The 21,908-nt window shown below is 42.4% G+C and overlaps 1 protein-coding gene across 2 annotated transcripts in view; it reads right to left on the bottom strand.

The window, feature by feature from the left end:
- The window catches only part of pdzrn4 (PDZ domain containing ring finger 4), a 434,538-nt gene that overhangs the window by 410,651 nt on the left and 1,979 nt on the right, over window positions 1–21,908 (bottom strand). For both annotated transcript variants that reach the window (XM_048607770.1, XM_048607769.1), the window contains exon 3: window positions 17,989–18,078. In XM_048607770.1, the coding sequence (XP_048463727.1) occupies window positions 17,989–18,078 (90 nt within the window). The remainder of the gene's footprint in view (window positions 1–17,988; window positions 18,079–21,908) is intronic.

The raw sequence follows: 21,908 nt of genomic DNA, 5'->3' as shown, positions 1-21,908 counted from the left end.
AAAGCTACCATGGGTTTATGAAAGGCAAATCATTCTTAATGAATCTCTTGGAGTTTTTTGAGGATGTAACTCATAGAATATTTAAGGGAGCATCAGTGGATGTGGTATATTTGGATTTTCAGAAGGCTTTTGATAAGGTCCCTCTTAGGAAGTTAGCAGGCACAATGAAAGCACATGGGATAGGGGATAATCTTCATTGCACATTGGTTGACAGACAGGAAACAGAGGGAGCGGGAATGGATGGGTGTTTGAAGTCATACATTTTGGCATTGAAAAGCAGAAAGGAAGGAGATTATTTAACGGGGATATTTTGGGGAGCATGGATGATGTATAAGAGATCCGGGCATCCTCGTACACCAGTCAATGAAAGCAGACAGGTAGGTGCAGCAAGCAATAAGCAAGGCAAATGGTATATCGGCCTTCATTGCAAAAGAACTGGAGTTCAGAAGTCAGGATGTCTTACTCCAGTGAAACGGAATAGAGGTGAGACCACCCCTGTTGTGCCTTGTGCAGTTTTCATCTTCCTACCTGAGAGAGAATATATTTGCCACAGACGGAGTGCAGCAGAAGTTCTTTACCTGACTACAGGGCCACGGTGTGAAGAGGGATCGGCTTGGTTGGGCCTGTATACACTAGAAGTTAGAAGAATGAGAGGGGATCTGATTGAAACTCGGAGAATTGTAACAGAGCTGGACAGACCAGATAAGGAGAAGAGGTTTTACCTGGTTGGAGATCCAGAACCAGGAAACGCCATTTCCGATTACGGGATACACAATTTAGGACTGAGGTAAGGAAATATTTTTTCACTCAAAAGGTAATGAACCTCAGGATTTCTCTACCACAGAAGACTGTGGAAGCCAAGTCACTGAATACATTCAAGAAAGACAGAGAAGTTTTTAGATATTAAATTCATCAAGAGGTGTAGGGAGAAAGCGGGCATTTGGCATTGAGACAGAGGGCCAGTCAGACATTATGAATGGCAGAGCAAGTTCAAAATGGCCAAATGGCTTCCCTTCCTGTTTCTAGTTTCTCTTCACGTAAGGAGCTCCACATTTTTGACCTGATAATGGTTAAGGAATGCTGATACAATTCCAAGACAGAACAGTGCCAGGCTCGGAGGGGCACTTGCAAATAACGATGTTCCCAATTTTTTTTATTCCCTTTATCCCTGGAGCTAGCGGGAGTCACAGATTCAGTCTGTGCTATCAAAGTCACCCTGGAGTCACTGTGTGCCAATGGTGGAGGAAGTGAATGTTTATGGTTGTATATCCAGTGCTAATAAAGCGGTTGCTTTAATCTGTATAATATTAAATTCCAAGGGTTGTTGGAGCTGCTCACATCCAAGAAAGAAGAGAATTCTGTCGCACTCCTGACTTGTGCCTCAAAAAGACTCTCAAGCATGCATTTTAGACCTGGTGTGAATAAGGCTCGTATTCTACTTCCAGACATTACACAAATTGTCCATGGCCTTTGGGAAGCTGCAGGGAGGACATGTAAACATTATTGACAAAGATGGGCTTGTGACAGTCTCCAAACCAAAACTTCATGATGCAGCCAACTGTAAACTGAAGCAGTGTGAGATCTGGACACCCACTCTAGGCATTTGACACCAACCCAGAGTAACAGATTACCACCGTATACCCAAATGTTATCTGCAGACACAGGCTCAGTTTCTGTATTTACCATGATGACACCCAGCTTTATCAGTGCACTTCAACCTTTCTTTGTCCTTCTCCGCTTGACCGCACTGCCTAGTTATGGGGTCAGAGTTGTGTAGACCCTTCGCTCCAACTCATCCAAGCCAACCAGCTGTCCTAAATTCATCTAGTCCCATTTGCCAGCATTTGGCCCATTTCCCTCTAAACCCTTCCAATTCATATACCTGTCCGAATGCCTTTTATATGTTGTAATTGTACCAGCCTCCACAACTTCCTCTGGCAGCTCGTTCCATACACGCACCACCCTCTGCATGAAAAGGTTGCCCCTCAGGTCCCTCTTAAATCTTTCCCCTCTTGCCATAAACCTAAGCCCTCAAAGTTTTGGCCTCCCCTACCCTCGGGAAAGGATCTTGGTTATTTCTCCACTTAGAAGGAATCAATCCATCTCATTCTGCTGTCCTGAAAGACACTATAATTTTCACGCTAAATATCATCTTCTCTTTGGCAACTCACTTGGATAGAGCCAAAACTAAAAACGCAACGAAGCCGAGTTTTCATAGTCGATCCCTCACCAAGCCCACCCTCCCCTGTATGCCACCACACCTCTGCAAAAACCCTCACCTCAGAGGAACATCGGGCTTTGGAGCAGAAGAAAGCCTTTTCGCACTTAGTGTCTGTTCTGCCATTTACGGCTGTTCTATTTACAGTCTTAACTACACTTTCTTTTCTGACCTACCCATAACTTTTGACTCCCTTGTCTATCAAGATCTTACTCAGTCTCATATTTTAGCAACTCAACTGGACCAATGTTGTTCCCTTCAGCTCCCCCAAATCCCTCCTTCACAAACAATTGGCCCTCATCAAGGGCTGCTCACTGAACATTGCTATCCTCTCAAAATTGCACTGCAACCTTCCCCTACTCTGATGTTCCCACTCAGTCTTCTGATGTACTGACTCGCAAATTTTTCTCTCACTCCCGACTGTTTTCAAATGCATTTGAACAGAAAAATGAACAGCAATTTTATGTGCAAGCTGCCCTCTTCCTAACTGTAGCTACTCTTCCTAACTGTAGCTAGGACCTTGCGGTATTAGCAATGTCCAGGAACCTGGATAGGAGAAGTAATCTTTGACCCATACACTAATTTAACCACATATATGGCCACACTGATTTACTTAGGGTTATTTGATTTGATCAGGTTATTTCTGAAAGAGAGAGATTTTGCTATCATAAGAAAATTGGGGTCAAGACTCCACTTAAAGCTGTGCTATGCCTCTTCCAAGCAAATCTATTTGTAAAGTTAAACTCAATTACCCTTTTCCTCAGTAATCACAGAATCAGCAAACTGCTGTAATATCAGTCTGCCAGAGCTGGTTTAGGAGCTTTCACTGTGTGGAATCAAATTATTGCTGTCACCTGAAAGTGAATTTTGCTTTTTAAAAAAGTCTAGCAATCCAAACTTTGATTGAGCGTCTGCACCTTTGTGAAAACAACAGAATCACAAATATTTTGGCGCAGAACGAGGCCGCTCGGCTTTGAAAATGAGCATCATTATCTTTTCCTCATGTTCCTGCACCTTATTTCTGCTTAAATGATCATCCAATACCCTTTCGAATACATCATCTGAACCTGCCTCCACTACATTTCCAGGCAGTGCCTTCCATTCCTGAAACACACGTGTCAAAATGATTTTTCTTACCTCGCACTTGCTTGTTTTGTAAACCACTTGAAATCTGTGCCCTCTCAAGCCTGATCATTGAGAAACTCCAGCAAGTTATGTTGACCCTAATTTACCTTGTAGCAAATCAATACTGACTCTCACTGAATCAACCCAGCCTTTTCTATGTGGCGACTAATTCTATCCTGAAGTTGTTTCTATAAGCTTCCCTGCCACTCAAGTAAAACTGACTGGTCTGTAATTTCTGGGATTATCTTCATAAACTTTAGTTTGAACTTGGGTTTGATGTTTGCGATTGTTCAGTTTTCTGGAACCTCCCCCCAGTCGAGGAAAGATGGAAAAATTACAGCCAGTATTCTGCAACTTCCTTCAATATCCAGTTTCAGTGCCTTGTCAACTTGAAGTACCAACAGTTGCTCCAACAGCTCTTCCCTATCAATTCTGAATCCTTCTCATGATAAAACTTTCCTCTTCTGTCACCAGGGCTTGGGCAGAATCTAGCTCCACAGTAAAGACAGATACAAAGTATTCAGAAATTCTGAAGAAGGGTCCCGAGCCGAAACGTCAGCTTTCCTGCTCCTCTGATGCTGCCTGGCCTGCTGTGTTCATCCAGCTCCACACTTTGTTATCTCTGACTCCAGCGTCTGCAGTTCTGCTATCTCTGCAACGTATTCATTTATTTTTTGGTTGTGCCCTGTCTCCAGATGCGAATACAGAAATAATGCACCACGGTACAGTAGAGATATATATCCTCACATATTAATTTTGAAGCTGGTCCATTTAGCGGAAGCAAGCTTCAGAAATGTGCTCTGAAGATGGGCCACTGGACATGAAGCATTAATGCTGTTTTCTCTTCACCAGATGCTGCCAGACCTGCTGAGTTTTTCCAGCAATTTGTGTTTTTGTTTGGTTTTGAAATGGGTTCTGATCAGTAGACATAGATTCCCAAATCACAAATGGTCTTTCTTCACTATTTAATCATTTCTTGAATTTAAAAAAAAATGGTCACGTGGACAGAAAATAGTCAGAGAAGGAACGTGCTGTTCAGCCAACTTCTGAGAGAGAGTTGTCAATTCCACATTAGACCCTTCTTCAATGGGGCATCAAGTTGACTTGGTTTGTAGTAATGTGGCAGAACAAGAAAGTGGCCTACAAGTAGGGGAGCATCAGGAAATAGTAATCACAACATAACTCGGCTTACCACAGAAATAGAAAAAAGGAATAAAAGTCAAGTCAAAAGCTGCATGGAGTAGCAAATTATAGCCAGACTTGAAAAAAAAAACCGTCTGGCACTAAACTCAGAGAAAGCAGCAAAGAGAATTCTAGACGTCCTTCTGAGGTGAACACCAAAGTCTGCAAGAGAGTCGGTTCATTGAGTGCAATGCATATAGTAAAGTCTATGGACACCAAGAACATCAGAGGTATAGCCAGCAAGACGTGTGCTTTAAAACGAACTGCACCTCTAAGCCAAGTTATTCCATTAGTAGCAATCGACCCAGCAATGTCGAGAATTATCCACATTATGTCCTCGGTCTCTGAATCACAGGACAGATTGAATCTAATTAATTGTTACTCCACCAGTCAGCTCTTAATCAACATAAACATGATGAGTCCTCAACCGTGTTGTCAAGCTGCACTTATTCACCAATAACCTGCTCACTGATGCTTAGTTGGATAATGTCAGAGCTCAGTAAAACTGTTTCCCAACATTTGGGATGGTGGGGGTGCAGAAAAGACAGCTGAATTTAGATTTGAGTGACTGCCCTTGATAGCAGCATTTGACAACATACGGCATCAAGTCGCCTCAGCAGAATGTAGCAGGAAGACTCTTCAGTGAAGACACAGTCACGCCGGGCTTGAAGACTGGCCTTCGCTGATCGTTCAGAGCATTGCTGCGGGAGTTCCTCAGGGAGAGCTGGAACTCCAACTATCTTCGGTTTTCATCAGCGCCCATCCTTGTCAAAGATCAGGCGCGGAGTAACGATGGCATCACGTTCAGTTCCATTTGCAAATCCTCAGATAATGAGGTAGTCCATGCATACCTGCAGCAAAACCTGAACAACTTCCAGGCTTGGGCTAACCAATGCCAAGTAACGTGCCCCAGTCCTTAAAGATGTCAGTTTTTCTGGACAAACTTCCCACAAATGCAACATTCTAAAGTTCCAAACCTGTGTGACTGGCTTATGGATTCTCTATTCCTTCAAATGGTTCAAAATATCCACTTGCTGAATTATGCACACCTGGGGTCTCCATTAAGAAAATCACTACAAACTTTGCATAATTGTAACAAGAAGGCAAAGTAGCACTTAAGATGTAGCTGTGCTAAAAGTGAATTAAAATTAAGTGAGCAAAAAGTAACTGAGTACTACTGTCGGAGGATTGTCATGATGGAGTTATGACCATCAGCAGAGAGATAGCAAGTGGATTGGGCAAGGATTCAGCAGGTAATCAGGAGGGTAAATGGAATGTTGATCCTTATTTCATAGGGATTGGGAATATAAAGGTATGGAAGTCTTACTGCAACTGAACAGGATGCTGATGACAGCACACAGGAGTACTGGGAGCAGTTTTGGCCTCCTGATTTAGAAAGGGTATCATTTAATTGGAGGCAGTTCAGAGAAGGTTCACTAGGATGACCCCTGGTATGGAGGCATTCTCTTATGAACAAAGGTAAACAGCGTAGGCTGCTCCTCACTGGAATTTAGAAGAATGAGAGGTGATCACATTGAAACCTATGGGATTCTTCAGGGGCTTGAGGGGGTAAATACTGAGAGGATGCTTCTCCTCATGGGAGAGTGTAGGACCAGAGGCTTGAGTTTCTTTGAAACTCCTTGCCACACAAAGTCAAGGAGGCAAATTCCTCATTAGTCGGGGTGTCTAAGGTTATCGGAAGAGGGCAGTGAAGCGGTTGCTAGAAATGTTGGATGAGCCACGTGCCTATTGAATGACAGAGCAGGCTGGATGGGCCAAACAGCCAACTCCTGTTCCTATTTCTTATGGTCTAATAATGCAAAATTGAGCATTTTGACTCAGTATAAAAGTACGGTTACTAAGATCTTACTCAGACTGAAGTTTTTGTCGGGGTCAGTTGGCACAACTCTCATCTCAGTCAAAGAAGTTTTGGGCTCACGAGCTCTCAGAGGCTTGAACAAATAATGTAGGCTGAGAGCCGAAAGCAGCATAGACTGCAAACCTCCGGAGCTACTGGACTTTGGATGGTAATCAGAAGTCCCTTTAGCAGTCCCAGGCAAAATTATAAAGATCCCACTGCATTTTTTTGAAGAAAGGCAAGAAATTTGTCTTCCTCCATTGGCTGTACAACACTTTGGGACATTATGAGGTTATGCAAGATGCTCTACGAATGGGAAAGTGACTCTTTTTTTTGAGAATAACAGATCCGAAATGCACTGCCTAAAAAGGGTGGTGGAGGCACATTTGGTACTCATTTTTCCCAAAGAGAATTGGATACAGACGTGAAAATTTGAAAAATTGCGGGGATATAATGAAAGAGGGGCAAGGTAACTAATTGGAAACTAAAGCAAAACACTGTAAATGTTGAAAATCTGAAAAAAAACTGAAAATGCCCAAGAAGGCAAGCAACAACTACAGAGGTAGAAGCAGGATCAACATTTCAGGTTGATGACCTTGCATCCATTGGTTAATGCCTCCAAGCAGCCAGCATAGAAATGCCAGGCCAAATGGCCTCCATCTGTGCTCTCTGACTAACTTATAATAATCCCCAAAGATGGTCACGAGGGAATCTGCAAAAGAATCACCAGATCTTTGGGCTGAATTTTTTCAAAACTCCAATAATTAGGTCAGGGTTATGAAAACTGGCAAGTGCGATCTGCGCTTCTTAAAGTGGAAAACCAGATTATCTGGGAAATATCTGGCCAACAATCTTTTCTCAACCATTGAGACACAAGTGGTATCCATCGCACAAGGTGAAATTATTGAGAACAGGTAGAAGAATGAATTAATCACGGTCCTTTACCACATGTTGGATCAATCTTCAAAGGAATAAGAGGTGCATGTCTTAATGTGTTTTTTCCTGGGCAACACACTGTTCTAAGATGGCTGAAGATGGACTCCTAGTTCAGGTCAAAGGTCACAATCTACAAACAGTGCCAAAAAGCATCTTGGGATTTTTCCCTCCAAATTTTGCCTTCTTTTTCAGTTGACTTTACTCAGTCTCTTCGAAGATGTCAGGGTGCCTGACCCTTGGGGAACATATATGCACAAAGGGTGCTCCCTTGCTAGCCAGTGAAGGAGGAGGCTTATTCAAGACATTGATTGCAGTGACAACATTTCAGCAATATTTCTTTTAAACACACATTCGATGGTCTAAATACTATGTACTTCATCATTTAGAAAATTAAATTATCATCAATTATTCTCATCAGTTGAATACCGCAACAGCCAAGTCAAGGAATTCAACTAGTCATCGGAATATCATCCATAGCTTCTAAATATTATATAGAAACAGTGACTTATGTCTATTCAGTCCAAATCCAGACAATAATGAAGGTGAAATGGGGTTTAAGTCAGTAAATTGAAAAACAATTTCAATGCATTAAAAAGAAACAATTTGAACAATGTTAGATTCTACAACACTGCTGGGTTAAATTCATAATTTTGGTGAGCAGTCACTCCTTCCCTAAAATTACGTTGTAACTGTACTCACCGTATGATTTGGATGGGTGAGACAGAAAGCAGGGTTCTCACATCTTAAAGCATGTCTGCCCCCGTTAGATGAAATCACCAAGGTCAATTTGTACGCTGTAGATCTTCCCCAGGATTGCTTTGTGTCGTTTGCGTCTAATTTACAAGCCAAGAATCTGTAGACTTGTGAATGGCAACAAAAGTTGGCCACAGTGATGTCATTCTAACCGCATTGTACCACAAGAAAGACAAGTGTAGTGCCGACACACTAAAAGACTAAATTCTGTTTCACTGCTGATTTTGGCCCCCATCCTCTTGAGAAAACAGACTCCTGCCTTCATGCTGTCTGCCATATCTTGACTGACCGACTGGTGCTTGTGAACGAATCTCGGCAGTGAAGGCAACTCTAAAACTGGGGACATCTCAACCTTAAGTTCCAGTCCACACAGAATCAGAATCCCCACAGTGCAGAAGCAGGCCATTCGGCCCATCAAGCCCATACCAAACCTCCGAAGGACATCCCACCCAGACCCGTCCCCCTCAACCTTATTCTCTGTAACCCTGCATTTCCTTTGAATCATACACCTAACCTGCACATCCCTGGACACTATGGGCAATTTAGCATGGCCAATCCACCCAACCTGCACATCTTTGGACTGTGGAAGGAAACCGGAGCACCTGGAGGAAACCCACGCAGACACGGGGAGAATGTGCAAACTCCACACAGACACAGTCGTCTAAGGGTGGAATTGAACCCGGGTCCCTAGTGCTGTGAGGCAGGGGTGCTAACCCCCAAGCCACCATTCCAGCCCGCATCTACAATAATCAGGAGCATAAATCCTGACCAGCTCCTTCCTCCATAGTTCATGGTCACAGTAACAGATCAAGTATCCCTTAGCATCAATGCGCCAAACCCAATAAGCTAAATCTTTTTGATGAAACAGGCATGGCAAAATTTGGAAAACATTCAGCAGAGGTGAAGACAATTTCAAAATGCATCATCGATCCGGCAATCTTTGATAAGGAGAATGGACCCTTGGAGGTTCTGTCTGCAACACTTAAGTTTTATCAAAGTTTTAGGCCTGATTTCGACAAACAAAACACTTGACCTTTTTATGAAACATAAGCCTTCTCCAATATTGAGTGATGTGAATGACTGAAATTATTCAATGTGGGCTTATCCCGTGTTTGTCTCTACTTAACGCACGGCATGGAGAGTGATCTATTCTATATATAAATACACACTTATTAAAATGTACCTTTTGGAAGTCAGCCAAATAACACAATAATGAAGAGAGTGGTACAGACATAACTAAGAGTGCTTTTAAATTTAGACATCATAAACTTCTACACTGAAGTCCTTGCCAGAGTTATAGACAGCAATTTTCTCCAGATATGGTAGACATTAAATATGACGGTCACAATGGGATATTGAGCAACAACAGTGGTCTAGCCAGCTTTTACAGCAAAATGTCAGTTTGACATTAAAGTATGAACAACGAACAGACACCTACAGGATCATTAAGGATTCGATTAATGATTAAACTACCAACTGGTGAGTGTTAAAAGAGGCACCAGAATGTTTTGGTATCTAGTGCTTCAGCTAATGCCTTGACATAAAAATGACCAGTTGATCAGGTATAAGTCATTGATTGAGGAGTTTGGATGCTATTTAAAAAGGCACACACAGATCAAACTGTTGACTTGTTGCTAGAGTTTTAAAGACAACTTTTGAGGCACTTTGGGAGACTCTTTGGGCAGTTTGTCAAGACTGTACCAAGATTACCAACACTTTTATTAGAAATTCACTGAAAACTTCACCTACTCCACCTCACTAGTCAGTATTCAACTGTAGCAAGCTCGCTATGGGTCCACTTCCGATGAGGAACGGGAAGGTGAGATAGAGCAAGGCCGAGCAGCATGTACAGAGAGGGAAGAGGACGGACTGGAGCATGTATGGACTCCTACATTCTTCCCACCCCTCAATCCCTCCGGATCGCCATCATCAGGCCATCTGGTGCTATTTTGAAGTAAGTGCACAACCTCGCCCAGTGTCCATGTGCCATTCTGAAACATGGCATGAAGGGTCAGTCAGCATATTCCACCCTTTCAGAGCACGAGGGTGCAAGCGTGGAGACTACATATGCCAGTCCACAAGAATTGATGGAAATCAGTACTTAACTGCTGAACCTGCCCGGGTCTTGCTTTAGCACCTCCAAGCCACATTTATATCAGTAAGCAGCAAGTAACCTCAAATGGTGCGCTAAAACCGTACTTATTAAACACAGAATCCACTTGCTTCAACCTTCCTAAAAATCAGAAAATGTCTTAACTTTGTCCATGGTTCAAATAAACTGCTGCAAAGGACACAAATCCTTGGAAGCACAATGAGATACAAAGTAATTTAAGATTCTATTCTTTTAATATGCATTTATTGTATTGGCAAAATGATTCCAGACAGCTTTCATACGTCTACATTGGGACTTTAGGGAGTTGTAGAGAATTTAGTTGTCAAAACTTAGCTGCTGTAGTTTGTCAAAGGCTGAGCTGATTTGGTGTCAGATCTCATCGATGGGTGACCTGTTGAGAGGTGGCAGCTAACATATGGGAAGTGCTCAAAGTATTCCAGAGACAGAGAACGCTTTGACCCCAGCTATCTCCATGCTACTATGAAGATGACAACCATAGACAGACATAACATGCCATATGGGACAACTGCAGGGCTGTTGCTCACTGCGCATGCAATTTGCGAGCCTTGCTCAGTCTCGTCAATTCTGCAGGGGGGCTCGGACAACTTAATGTTGCCAAAGCAAAACTCAAACTAAACCTGGTCAGGGTAAAAATCCCACACCCAGTCAATATTGAAGGAGACACTCTGGATTATGCTACACAATGAAGGATAGTAATAAAGGAAACATAGCAACCGGTTTGCACACAGCAAAGGCCCAGGAATGTGGCAATGACCAGACATATTATTATTGTCATTTTGGTTGAAGGACAAATACTTTCCATCACATCAATGCCGATTCCTCCAATTTACATCAAAGAAGCATCATAAAACCTTTATCTCCGCCTCGATTAAACATCTCTACCTCCGAGTCAGAAAATTGTACAGTTAAGTGTTGCCAACAGAGATATGGTTGATATTGGTATTAGCGCTCGCATTAGGAGAGATTTTAAGACGTGGTAAACCACAATTTTGAAAAAAAAAACTTATAGGCATTTGATCGATTTAATTATTACTACCAACACAAATCATATTCTTTCCCCTTTCACCCAGTTAATTAAACAGATTTCCTACAGGGTTATTGATGGTAAGTCATGCATCAACGCAAAATAGCAGGCAGTAACAGGACAAGCACTAATCTGCTTCAAGCTGTGTTTAATATGGGCTAGCTTCTGAAATGAGTTAGACTTGGGCATATATCTTACAAACTAAATTGAGCAGCTGCAGACAGATTCCAGCAACTCAAACCTTTGGGGCGAGACAATTAACTATTGCGTTGTCTGCCCATGGAACTATTCTGAGGCAAAGGAGTCAGCCTCAGTCTCCTAACATCAAAATTCAGCTCACTGCCCATTGTGGGATCTTGCTGTGCACACACTGTTTCCTGCATCCCACTTTGAAACTACTTCATTGGCTGTAACGCATCTTGGGATAACCTAAGGTCACCAAAGGTGTTGTGGAAGTTCAAAGCCTTTTTATCTGTGGGTAGTGCCACTTTGAGCAGCAAAGGAATGGTTCTAGATATCTTCTAAGTAAGCATCACCAGACAGACCAGGAGAACTGGTCTGGTCCAACAAAACAACAGTGACTTCCTGACTTTTTCTAAGGCTCCAAGAACACAAGCAGAAAAGGAAACAGCAAAATGACAAATAGCCCTTCTTATCACGGGCCTCTCGATTTAATCTAATCAGCTCAGAAAAGAAAAACATTATTTATATAGAATTTCTCATGACGACCAGACATCTCACAGCACTTGAAGCTCTACTTGAAGGCTCATCATTGTTAAAATTTAGGATTTATTTAATGCCTTTCACAATTTCAACAAAGCCTAAAGCAAACCAAATCAACTATGCCCAACATCGCACGTTTGCGCAAATTACAATGACTGGATAATATGTTTTAATGATGTTGATTGAGGGAGGGACATTAGTTGGAGAATAAAACACCAATTCTGCTTTACTTTGAACTTTCGTGTTGGATCTCACCCAGTCACCTGAGACAGCAGATGGAATGTCAGTTTAATGTCTTATCCAAAAGACTGCATGCCTAAGAGCACAGTATTCCCCCTGTACTCTGCTGGAGTGACAGCCTAGATTTTATGAGCAAGCTCGAGGATCGCACTGGTAAATAAAAATGAGCTCAGGCAATGCTTGTAGATTGTCTGCATCCTATTTAGAGCTCTTAAATGCAAGGACAATTAATAAATGGCTGACAAAGCCAGACTAGAGGTCAGCAAAATTATAAACATTTTAAATCCACCAGAGCAGTCACACCACTGGAGCAGGTGGGACTTGAACCCAGAGGTAGGGGCAGTAGCATTGTGCCACAAGAGCCCTAAAAACAAGGTTATATAAGCCAGCTTTCACTTCTAAATGATATTCACTGGGCACTAATCCTGGATAATGGTGTTCATAGTGAACAGGTGTCCAGTTATATACAAAAAAGGAGCTTTAATGTTCCCAGTAAAGTTCGAAGCAACAAGTCACCTTCAAAACCATTCTATCTGCATTTCATTAAGTTTGGCACCAAGGCGCTTAGTCTGCAGTACATGACTCTGCCAGACCTAGACCATTTCCCTACAGAAAACAATCATTAAAGTCACAACCACAGTATAAATATTATGACTTTTACTGAAGGTAACTGAAACAATGAGGGATTTAAAAAAAAAACATAAAATGGGAATTGGTCAAGGTAGCAACTTCACTGACAGAAACAGAGTTCACATTTCAGATGCAGCAACAGAAAGAGAATTAACATGTCACATCTGTGATTAAAGGTCACAGGCCTAACGTACTGATTCTGCTTTCCTCTGCTCATCAGTGCTGCCGCACCTGCTGACTATTTCCAGCATTTGCTGTTTTTATTCCAGATTTCCAGCAGCCGTAACATTTTGTTTTGGTAACAGGGGAACAGTTGGCTGCCCACAAGAAATTTTGGTGCTGAGCAAGATCTCAGAAGCACCTCCCCACCTCCTGAGAGCATCACAGGATCAAACTGCAGAAGTAAACACAGCATTTGTAGGGATGTAGATGCATTCACATGTCCTGACAATCTGTACTAGGCAGGAATCTCCCTCCAGTTGTTTTATGCAACACGCACTAACTTAAACAGTTCACGCTTTCCTACTGCTGGTGGGTTCCCTTCCAGGATGCATTTGATTTTCTCAACTCAAAAAGAAATCTAAATAATTTCTACAGTGAGACCAGACAATAATTGCAGTGTCCAGAGCTTAACACATTTCCTCCTGTCACTGAAGGGCAAGCTAAAAAGCAATGAATTAGGAAGCACTCCAATGCTTCACCCACTATAGACCAAAACAAGTCTAAGGATGATATTAATTAAGTGCTCACTCTCTGCATTAGATTGTTAGATCATTCCTGTTCCAACATTCTATCAGGTTGAGTATCACATCTAATAACTCAATTAAACAGCAGGTTGGAGAAGAGTACAGTTTGCTCATTGCAACTTCTGGTCCATGAACTTGATTACATTGCATGTAATGTGATTCAACTCACCCCAACCTTTCTCCTTTGATTACCGGTGTTTGGTGGATGAGTCGAAATTGTTGTTTTAACCCTCCCCCAATACCTATCCCACATGTACTTCTCAACCATTTTCCTATTGTTTATCTTGATTAGCATGCCTTCTAATGGGCAGACATCACTTGGAGACCAGTGTTACCATACCTGGGTTATCCTCGTCTCTCCAAGATGTTGGACTTGATTCCTCATGTGTCCTTTGCTGCTGAAGGACAAAGCAAACTAAAACCCATATTCCAGCTTCTTCATATTGCCAAGTCCCAAGTAAAGTTAAACGGAAGTAATTTTTCTCCCCCTCCAACTCGTAAATCAGAGAGGGCAGGAAGTTAAGGCAAATTCCTTTTTCTCTTCTTCAAATTGTGCTCTGGAATCTTTTATGGTGATCTAAGAATGGCAGGTGATATTAACTGTAAATTAATTGTGTTTAGCTGTATGTAGATGGCGTGCATTAACAGGGAATTCACCTGAGCCCCGAGCTATAGAATGCTCAGAATAAAAATGCAATACTTGGGTTAAGAGCCGTATGTTCGCAGTGCCTAACTCTAAATAAACGTAGAAGGGAATAAGTGTTGCCTCCGATGCACTCCATCACCAACTAACTTTCCTGAGGAGGTGGAGGTACAGGAAGATGGATTAAGGTCACAACCAGACCAGCTATGATCTAACCAAACGGCAGAGCAAGCTAGACAGATTGGTTGTCTTGTTCCTGTTTCTCATGATCTTTTAGTAATATATGGTAGCAGAGAACGATTGCCTGAAAGATGAAAATTGAAAGCTCAGAAATAAAACTTTTAGACTGGAAACTATTATCTTAATAGTCATTGTGAAAAATGACAGGAAGCAGGTATAAGCTATTGGGCTATGATGACAGTCCAACGCTCCCAGACTTTCAACCACATGGTCAATGGAAGAACAAAGTGGATTTGTGGACAGGGTTACAAAAAAAAAAGGTAACACAAGTTGTGACCTTGGCACTGTTCCTTCCTTTAAGCAGTGAAATCAGAAGGAAAGCATTTCATGAGCTCAATTCCTGTCAGTTGAATAGTGAGGAAGGATTAGGTTGTCATGCATAGTTCTTGTGTGAAATTTACAAAAAGGACGTCCAAGAGGCACCTAAGAGGCATGGAAAGACTTCTGCCTGAACTGATATTTTTCAGAAAGTGTAGGAATGTATCCAATTCACCAAGTGGAGAAAGAAGGGCCCATTGCAATGGCAGGCGTTCTCGGTGGCAGAAGGAGACGGGGATGATTTTACAAGGTGAGACCAGCTATCTGAATTGCCAAAATATTCTAGACTCTAACTATGGTTTAAGCGATACCATTGTAATTGGTGTCTATGGTACTGGTAAATAGTTGGTGTTCTGATAAACAATGATTCCAGACAACGTGACAGGGAGCAGATTAGAAAGCAAGGGACTGTCAATATGTTTTTTCTGAATCAACATCCCAGGTGGAACTTGAACCTATGCCTTCAGGCTCAGATTCAGGGACGTCACCATTGTGCCATAAGGGTCCTACTTTGGCTGTAAACTTAGAGTCAAGGTTAAAATACCTATAGTCAAACTCAGAGCAGTGGTGCTCAATGGGCATTGGTCTTGGGAGCACCTGTTCACAATTTAACACATAAGCAATTTGTAGTGGGGAATTTAAAGCACAATTTCCATATTTGCATTTGACAAAATTGGCAGTACAATCAATCCGAAAGAATACTGCAAAAAAATTGCTAAACCGTATGAACAAACTCACTGAAAGGTCATGCCACTGGCAAATATAGGTCAGCTTGTTGAGGTGCATCATGCTGGAGGGCTGAGGCTAATCCTCTTTGGAAAACTAAAAGTCCAAATAGGTAGAGAAGCTGAGGGATCGAAGAGTATAGTTTCACAATTCATGAAAAGTAGCATCATGGTTTAATATTAACATTTCAAAATGCAACCAAAATATTAGGCTTCACTTCTGGAGAAAAAGCCATGAACAATTTTGGTCTCCACATTGCAGGAAGAACATAGGGGCACTGGAGATCAAGAAGAAAGAACAAATACATGGGAGATACTGGAATTCAGAAGATACAATTCTCATGTAGGTGGGTTAGCCATGGTAAAAAGCCCATGCAGGGTTACGGGAGCTGGATGTTCTGGGTGGAGGATCGGTGCAGGGTCGATGAGCCGATGGCATCTTTCTGCACTGTATGGATTCTATGAACAGTCCCAGTGGAAAATGGACAAGGAAGAGGAGACGAATATGTGTTGGCATCCTGCTGGAGGTAGCGGAAATAGGCAGCTAATGATCCACTGGATGTAGATGCTAGCAGAATGATAGGTGAGGACAAGGGGGACACTATTGCTGCTGTGGGAGGGAAAAGAGGGGTGAGAGCCGAAGTGCAGGAACTGGGTTCCTGTCAACCACGGTGGTGGGGAATCCTCTGTTGAGAAAGAAGATGGACACGTTGGTGGCCTCCTTGTTCAAGTTGGCATCGTTAGGACAGATGCAATGGCAATGGAGGAACTGGGCAAATGGAATAGAGTCTTTCTAGGAAGCAGAGTGTCAGGATGTATCATAAGGTAAGTGTGGGAATCGGGAGTAGTCACTAATAACTTTACCAAAGAAGCAGCGATAAGAAGCCCAGGCCAATCAACAAAGATGAAGTATTTGCACTTATCTTCAGCTATAAATACCGACAGGATGATCCACCTCAAGCATTGACAATCTGCATCTTCAGCCAATTCGAATCGCACCACGTGTTATCAAGAAATAGAACATAGAACATAGGACAGTACAGCACAGTACAGGCCCTTCGGCCCTCGATGTTGTGCCGAACTTTTACCCTAAACCTAAGGTCTATCTAACCTCCACCCCTACCTTATGGTATCATCCATACGCCTATCTAATGATCGCTTAAATGCCCCTAATGAGGCTGACTCCACTACCCTCTCAGGCAAGGCATTCCACGCCCCAACCACCCTCTGAGTAAAGAACCTACATCTGACGTCTCCACTATATCTCCCTCCACTCATTTGAAAACTATGCCCCCTCGTAATAGCTACCTCCACCCTAGGAAAAAGTCTCTGACTGTCCACTCTATCTATACCTCTGATCATGGCTGAATAGTGGGCATGGTAAAAGGTGCAACATTACAGAAATAGTACTGAAGATGTGCTCTCCAGAACTAGCTGCATCTTGAGCCAAGATGACCCACTGAAGCTGCAACACTGGCATCTATCTGACAATGCGAAAAATCACCCAGCTATGTCCTGTTGATAAAAACCAGGACAAATTCCATCTGGCCAACTACTAGCCTACCAACCACACTCAACCAGCAAAATGATAGAAGCTGTCTTCAACAATGCTATTATTTCGCGCTGACACTGCAATAATCTTCTCACTGATGTTCAGTTTGGCTTCCACCAGGATTCATCATTTCCAGACTTCATTGCAGCTTTGGTCAAAACTGGTCTAAGGGGTTGAATTCCAAGATGAGGAGAGAGTGACTGCTTTAGATGTCAAGGTAGAATTTGACTGAGCATCGCATCAAAGAATCCCAGAAAAACGGAGGTCTTTGGGAACTGGGTGAAACAAAAATTTCATTGGTTGGAGTCATGTTCAGCACAAACTCCACTATTGTGCAATTTCTCTTTGCGTCATTTGCAAACAAACAATCTTTGAAGAACTTGAACTGTGGTACACTTTCCCAACTGTAGCCTACATCCAGCAATGTCCAATCTGAATTATAATAAAATCGAATTTATAACCAAGGCAGCATGAAACTTTTGACATGTAATAAATATTGACCACTTTTAAATAAAGGGAGCAACATACAGTATTGGATGGAGTACATTTTGAACAATGAACAATATATTTCAATAAATATTATGAAAAGTAATTTTTTGAAACCAAAGTGTCTGTTAGGTCAATTCTGCACAAGTTGCTAGATATAGCCAGCTGCAAGTGAGGTCAGTGTAATTATGGAGGACTGTATATTAGGCCTGCCATTAGATATTTACAATTTAAAATTCCAGGCATGTTAAAATGCTAAAGGTTCGGCCAGATCATCCGTTATATCAACTGTACAACATTACTACAAACATCTGAGACATTCCATGTGATTCATCTGAAATATACATGGTGCCAGACAGTTTCTCAGAAATCTTCACATTGTGCAGAAATAATAAACGATGAATTAAAAGATCAAAGCTATAAACAAGGCATACCAAAATCCCTTCAAAACTTACCAGATTGGGTCTGCCGCCAATAATGTTAAATCCAAGAGTGTCATTTTCTCGATGTAGCACTATAGTTAACGATTTTGTTTCACCATTTTCCTTTTTGGAAGGAAAACAGGAAATTAGAAATGTTGAAAATAAAAACACAAGCTGTAAATATCTCACACTGGTCAAAAGCATCGTAACAGCGTAAAGTACTTTTGTGGGAGTTAAATCAGGCTGCCTGTCTCATTTCTCCACTTTTGCCAGTGGATTGATAAAAAAATGTTTTGCCCTCATTATCCTACTAATAAGCCTTGGTTCAGGGAGAGGTGTCTCATCTCTAAGTCAGAAACTGAGAAGTTCAGATACCATTCCCAACAATTTAACATAAAATCCAGGTTGCCAGTATTGCTCTGCAGTATCAGAATGTGGCAATATCAGAAGTGACATTCTTCAGTTGAGACATTAAACCACTACTTTCAATGATAGGGAAGTTTACTCCGGTGAGCCAGTCGATATCCAATGCTACTAAAACAGATAATCCCATCTCAACTATTTATTTGATTGATATCTGCATGAATTGTCTGCTGAATTTCCTAAATTACAACAGCGGCTATACTTGAGAGCATCTAAAATCCTTTGCAATGTCCTAAAGTTGCTATGTAAACGCAGCTTGTTTCTTGTCTACGAAAGAGTTTCGTAGCATTCCAAAAATTATCATGTACCACCTGTCCCCACGAATAGCAGCTTAACTTAAAATAGCTACTGCAAAGATTTTAATGGTGACACACGACAAAGGTCAATGTTTCTTCTGGCTCTTTGTAATCAGAGACCTAGCTGAACAAGCGTCAGTAGCCTAAAAAGTAATGCTGGCCTCCCAAAAAGACATGCCTTGCTTCTGTCTCAAGTCTGTAGTTTGTTGCACATAGGGTTATCAGTCCAGCACTGGTACATCAGGCAAAAAGGAAAATTTGGAATCGCATCACTTAACCCACAACCTGCATCCACAAGCCCTCTGGGGAAAAGTTATTTCCTGATTTCCAACACCCTCTTTGCCTTTGGATTTTGGGATTGTGGTGTGGGGAGGTGCCAGCAAGTGGATATGGATCTACAGCATGAACCACACCCACCTGGCCCTGTCTGAATGTTGCAAGGAAAGTCTTAAAAACAAATAAATTCAGTATTTGGGTACAGTTTTCAGCATCTCATTTTACCCAATTTAATGCCAAAGGCATGCATTAAGTCAATGGAAAGTACAACTCAATGTTATGATAAGAGTTTAACGCCTATTAAACCCTGTCATTGTACAATCAGTGCAACTCATTGAAAAATATCATTCAGCTAACAATCTGACCACAGCGTCAGTCGTTAAGAAAACACCATTTGAAAGAAAGAACGCAGCTCTTGTTGCTTCCCCACCCTTCCCTGACTGGGGGACCATTGTCAGTTTGACAAGTGGTTCCAACAGTGGAAATACTGCAGTCAGTTCCTGCAGATTTTCACAAACTTCCCAGCAGCTTTGCTGTCCTTATTCCTATTTTAACTTTCCTCAAACTGATGATCACCTTCGAAATTTTTCTTCTCATCAGTCACTGTTAATTGTCATCCAACAGCCTGCAAGCATAATTGACACTTTCGAAGACTGAAAAAGTTAACAGACTGTTTACATCCAGCTGAAAGACAGAACGGTGAGGGGATAGTTACAGCAAGACTCCTTATAATAAGTGCACAAGGAATCCAAACTCTACACCGCAGCACACACTTGTGTTCATCCCTCCGTCTTGTGGAATGCTAGACCTTTGTGTAATTTTGAGCCCGAAGGGTAAATGAATCGGAAAACATCCCAACCAAATTTGTAGTTTTATAAAATACACAACTGTAAATACAACTCAAACAAACAATAGTTCAAACACTGCAAACTGCAGCCCAGGGCAGAACTCTCAGCACTAAATGAAAGGTTTGGCAACAACACAATAGATTGTTGAAGGGTCTCCTTGTAATCCTCGATTCCAAATCTTAAATCACTGCAGGGTTCCCACAAGCAGCTGTATTTAGAATGTGAGTTAAACATGAGGGCGCCCCGTTCCTTCACACACCACAGATAAACTCTGCCTGGGTGAAGAAGAATTTCCAAGATCAGGTGACGGGATTACAGGATATTTTCAACTCATCAACCAACTGGGCTTTGCACTTTTTTAAAATTCTGTGCGTTCCAATCATCTCTAATTGGAATGAGTGGAAATGTTACACACACAATTGGAGACAGATGTTTCTGACACTTTAAATGTTGATCAATTTTTTTACATTTACAATTTATATTTTTTAATGGACCCTAGTATTGCTTTTCTCTCAACTTCAAAAAGACAAGAAAGAGCATGCAAACTAAAGTTCACAGGCTTTCAATAATTAGTCTTCCCTTCAGTTAATGTTCAAAAGGAAGATAAAACCAAACAGTCAAATCTGAGTCCAACTTCAGTTTTATAAACAAATTACAGATACATGTAATCACCCTCACCCTCCTTCCTGCTTCTTGGAATTTCCAGTTAATTCATTCCTATCATTTTTATCACCCCCATTGCATTCCCAGTGGACACTCATAAGCATTGCTTTAACTCGCACATCTGTAACTGAATGACTGACCAAGTAATCGACTGCAAATGATAGCTGGATACAGCAGTGAAATTAGCATGCAATAGGCGATTACTCAGGTAATGGGTAAACACAGACGCAAGAACACAACAAGACAGAGAAGCTGCCAACTCAACTCCTCCTCGATCATGAACAATTTTCTCTTCATCACCTTCTCTCTGCTCAGTCCTCAATCATCTTATCCCCTTGTTCCCATCGTCCCTCCTAAATTCATCATTTCCACCTCCCCCAACCTTACCCTGCACATCCCACATCCCTTTCCATTCACCAAATTTCCTCCCTCAACACCACTCTCCATCACCAACAGTACCTCCGTTCAGCAATCTGCACTCAGTCAACTCTCCTCCCTGTAACACCTCTCCCCTTTACTCCACATGTCTCTTCCATCCTCCCCTACCCTCCTCCTCCAATCTCCAGTCCACTCCCCATGCCCTTCTTACTCTCCCCTCCACCACTTCCCCTCTCTGTCCCACCCCATTTCCCAATGACACCCACTCCAACCTCAACCTCTCCTGGCTATACATCTCTGCTCCCACCAAAACTTCCTTGACCTCCAAGTCCTCCCTTTCAAATCCCATGTCAACATCCTTTCTCACCTCCCCGCCAATCCTCCTCTCTCCTCCATGTCCATACTCACCAAAATACACCCTCCCATTCCACCCACACCTTCACCTCCCTCTCCTCTCCCCAGTCCCACTTGCCACCGCTCCCCTCCTGACCCTCCCATGTCCGTACTCCATTACCTCCCATTTCCCCATTCCTCCCTGACCCATTTCTACCCTCAATTTCTCCCCTATCCCATTCCAATTCCTCTCCATTTCTCCACTCCACTCCTACCCTTCCCATCTTCCCCTCCACACCCTCCTTGCCCTCCACTCTTTCCCATTTCCCCTCCCCTTCCACGTACTCATCGCCTCCATCCCATGCTCTCTCCTACTGTCCTCCCATTCCATGCCCCCTCAGTCATCCACCCACCAACCTCCCTCCAAAGCTTAGCCTACCATTCTTAGCCTCTATCCATTCCCACTCCCCTCCAACCCATGCCCCCCATTCCCAGTCCTCTCCAGCTGCCTCATGTTCCCACCCCTCTCATCTCATCCCCTCTCATTACTCACACTAATACCACCTAGAGTTTCTGCCCCATGCTTCCAGTTGCCCCTCCCATTGCCCCGCTTCTCCCCATGCTCCTTCAGGTGGTCACCATTGCCCCTCCTCAGTTAGTGCCCCATGCTCCCACATTTGCCCCCTCCTGAGTACCACCCTATACCCCCAGTGCTTCTCCATAACTTGTTTGCCCC

The sequence above is a fragment of the Rhincodon typus genome, chromosome 18, assembly GCF_021869965.1.
Source record: "Rhincodon typus isolate 14 chromosome 18, sRhiTyp1.1, whole genome shotgun sequence".
Lineage (NCBI taxonomy): Eukaryota > Metazoa > Chordata > Chondrichthyes > Orectolobiformes > Rhincodontidae > Rhincodon > Rhincodon typus.
Note: the sequence above shows the minus strand (reverse complement) of the source record. Positions and strands in the feature narration are given on the sequence as shown.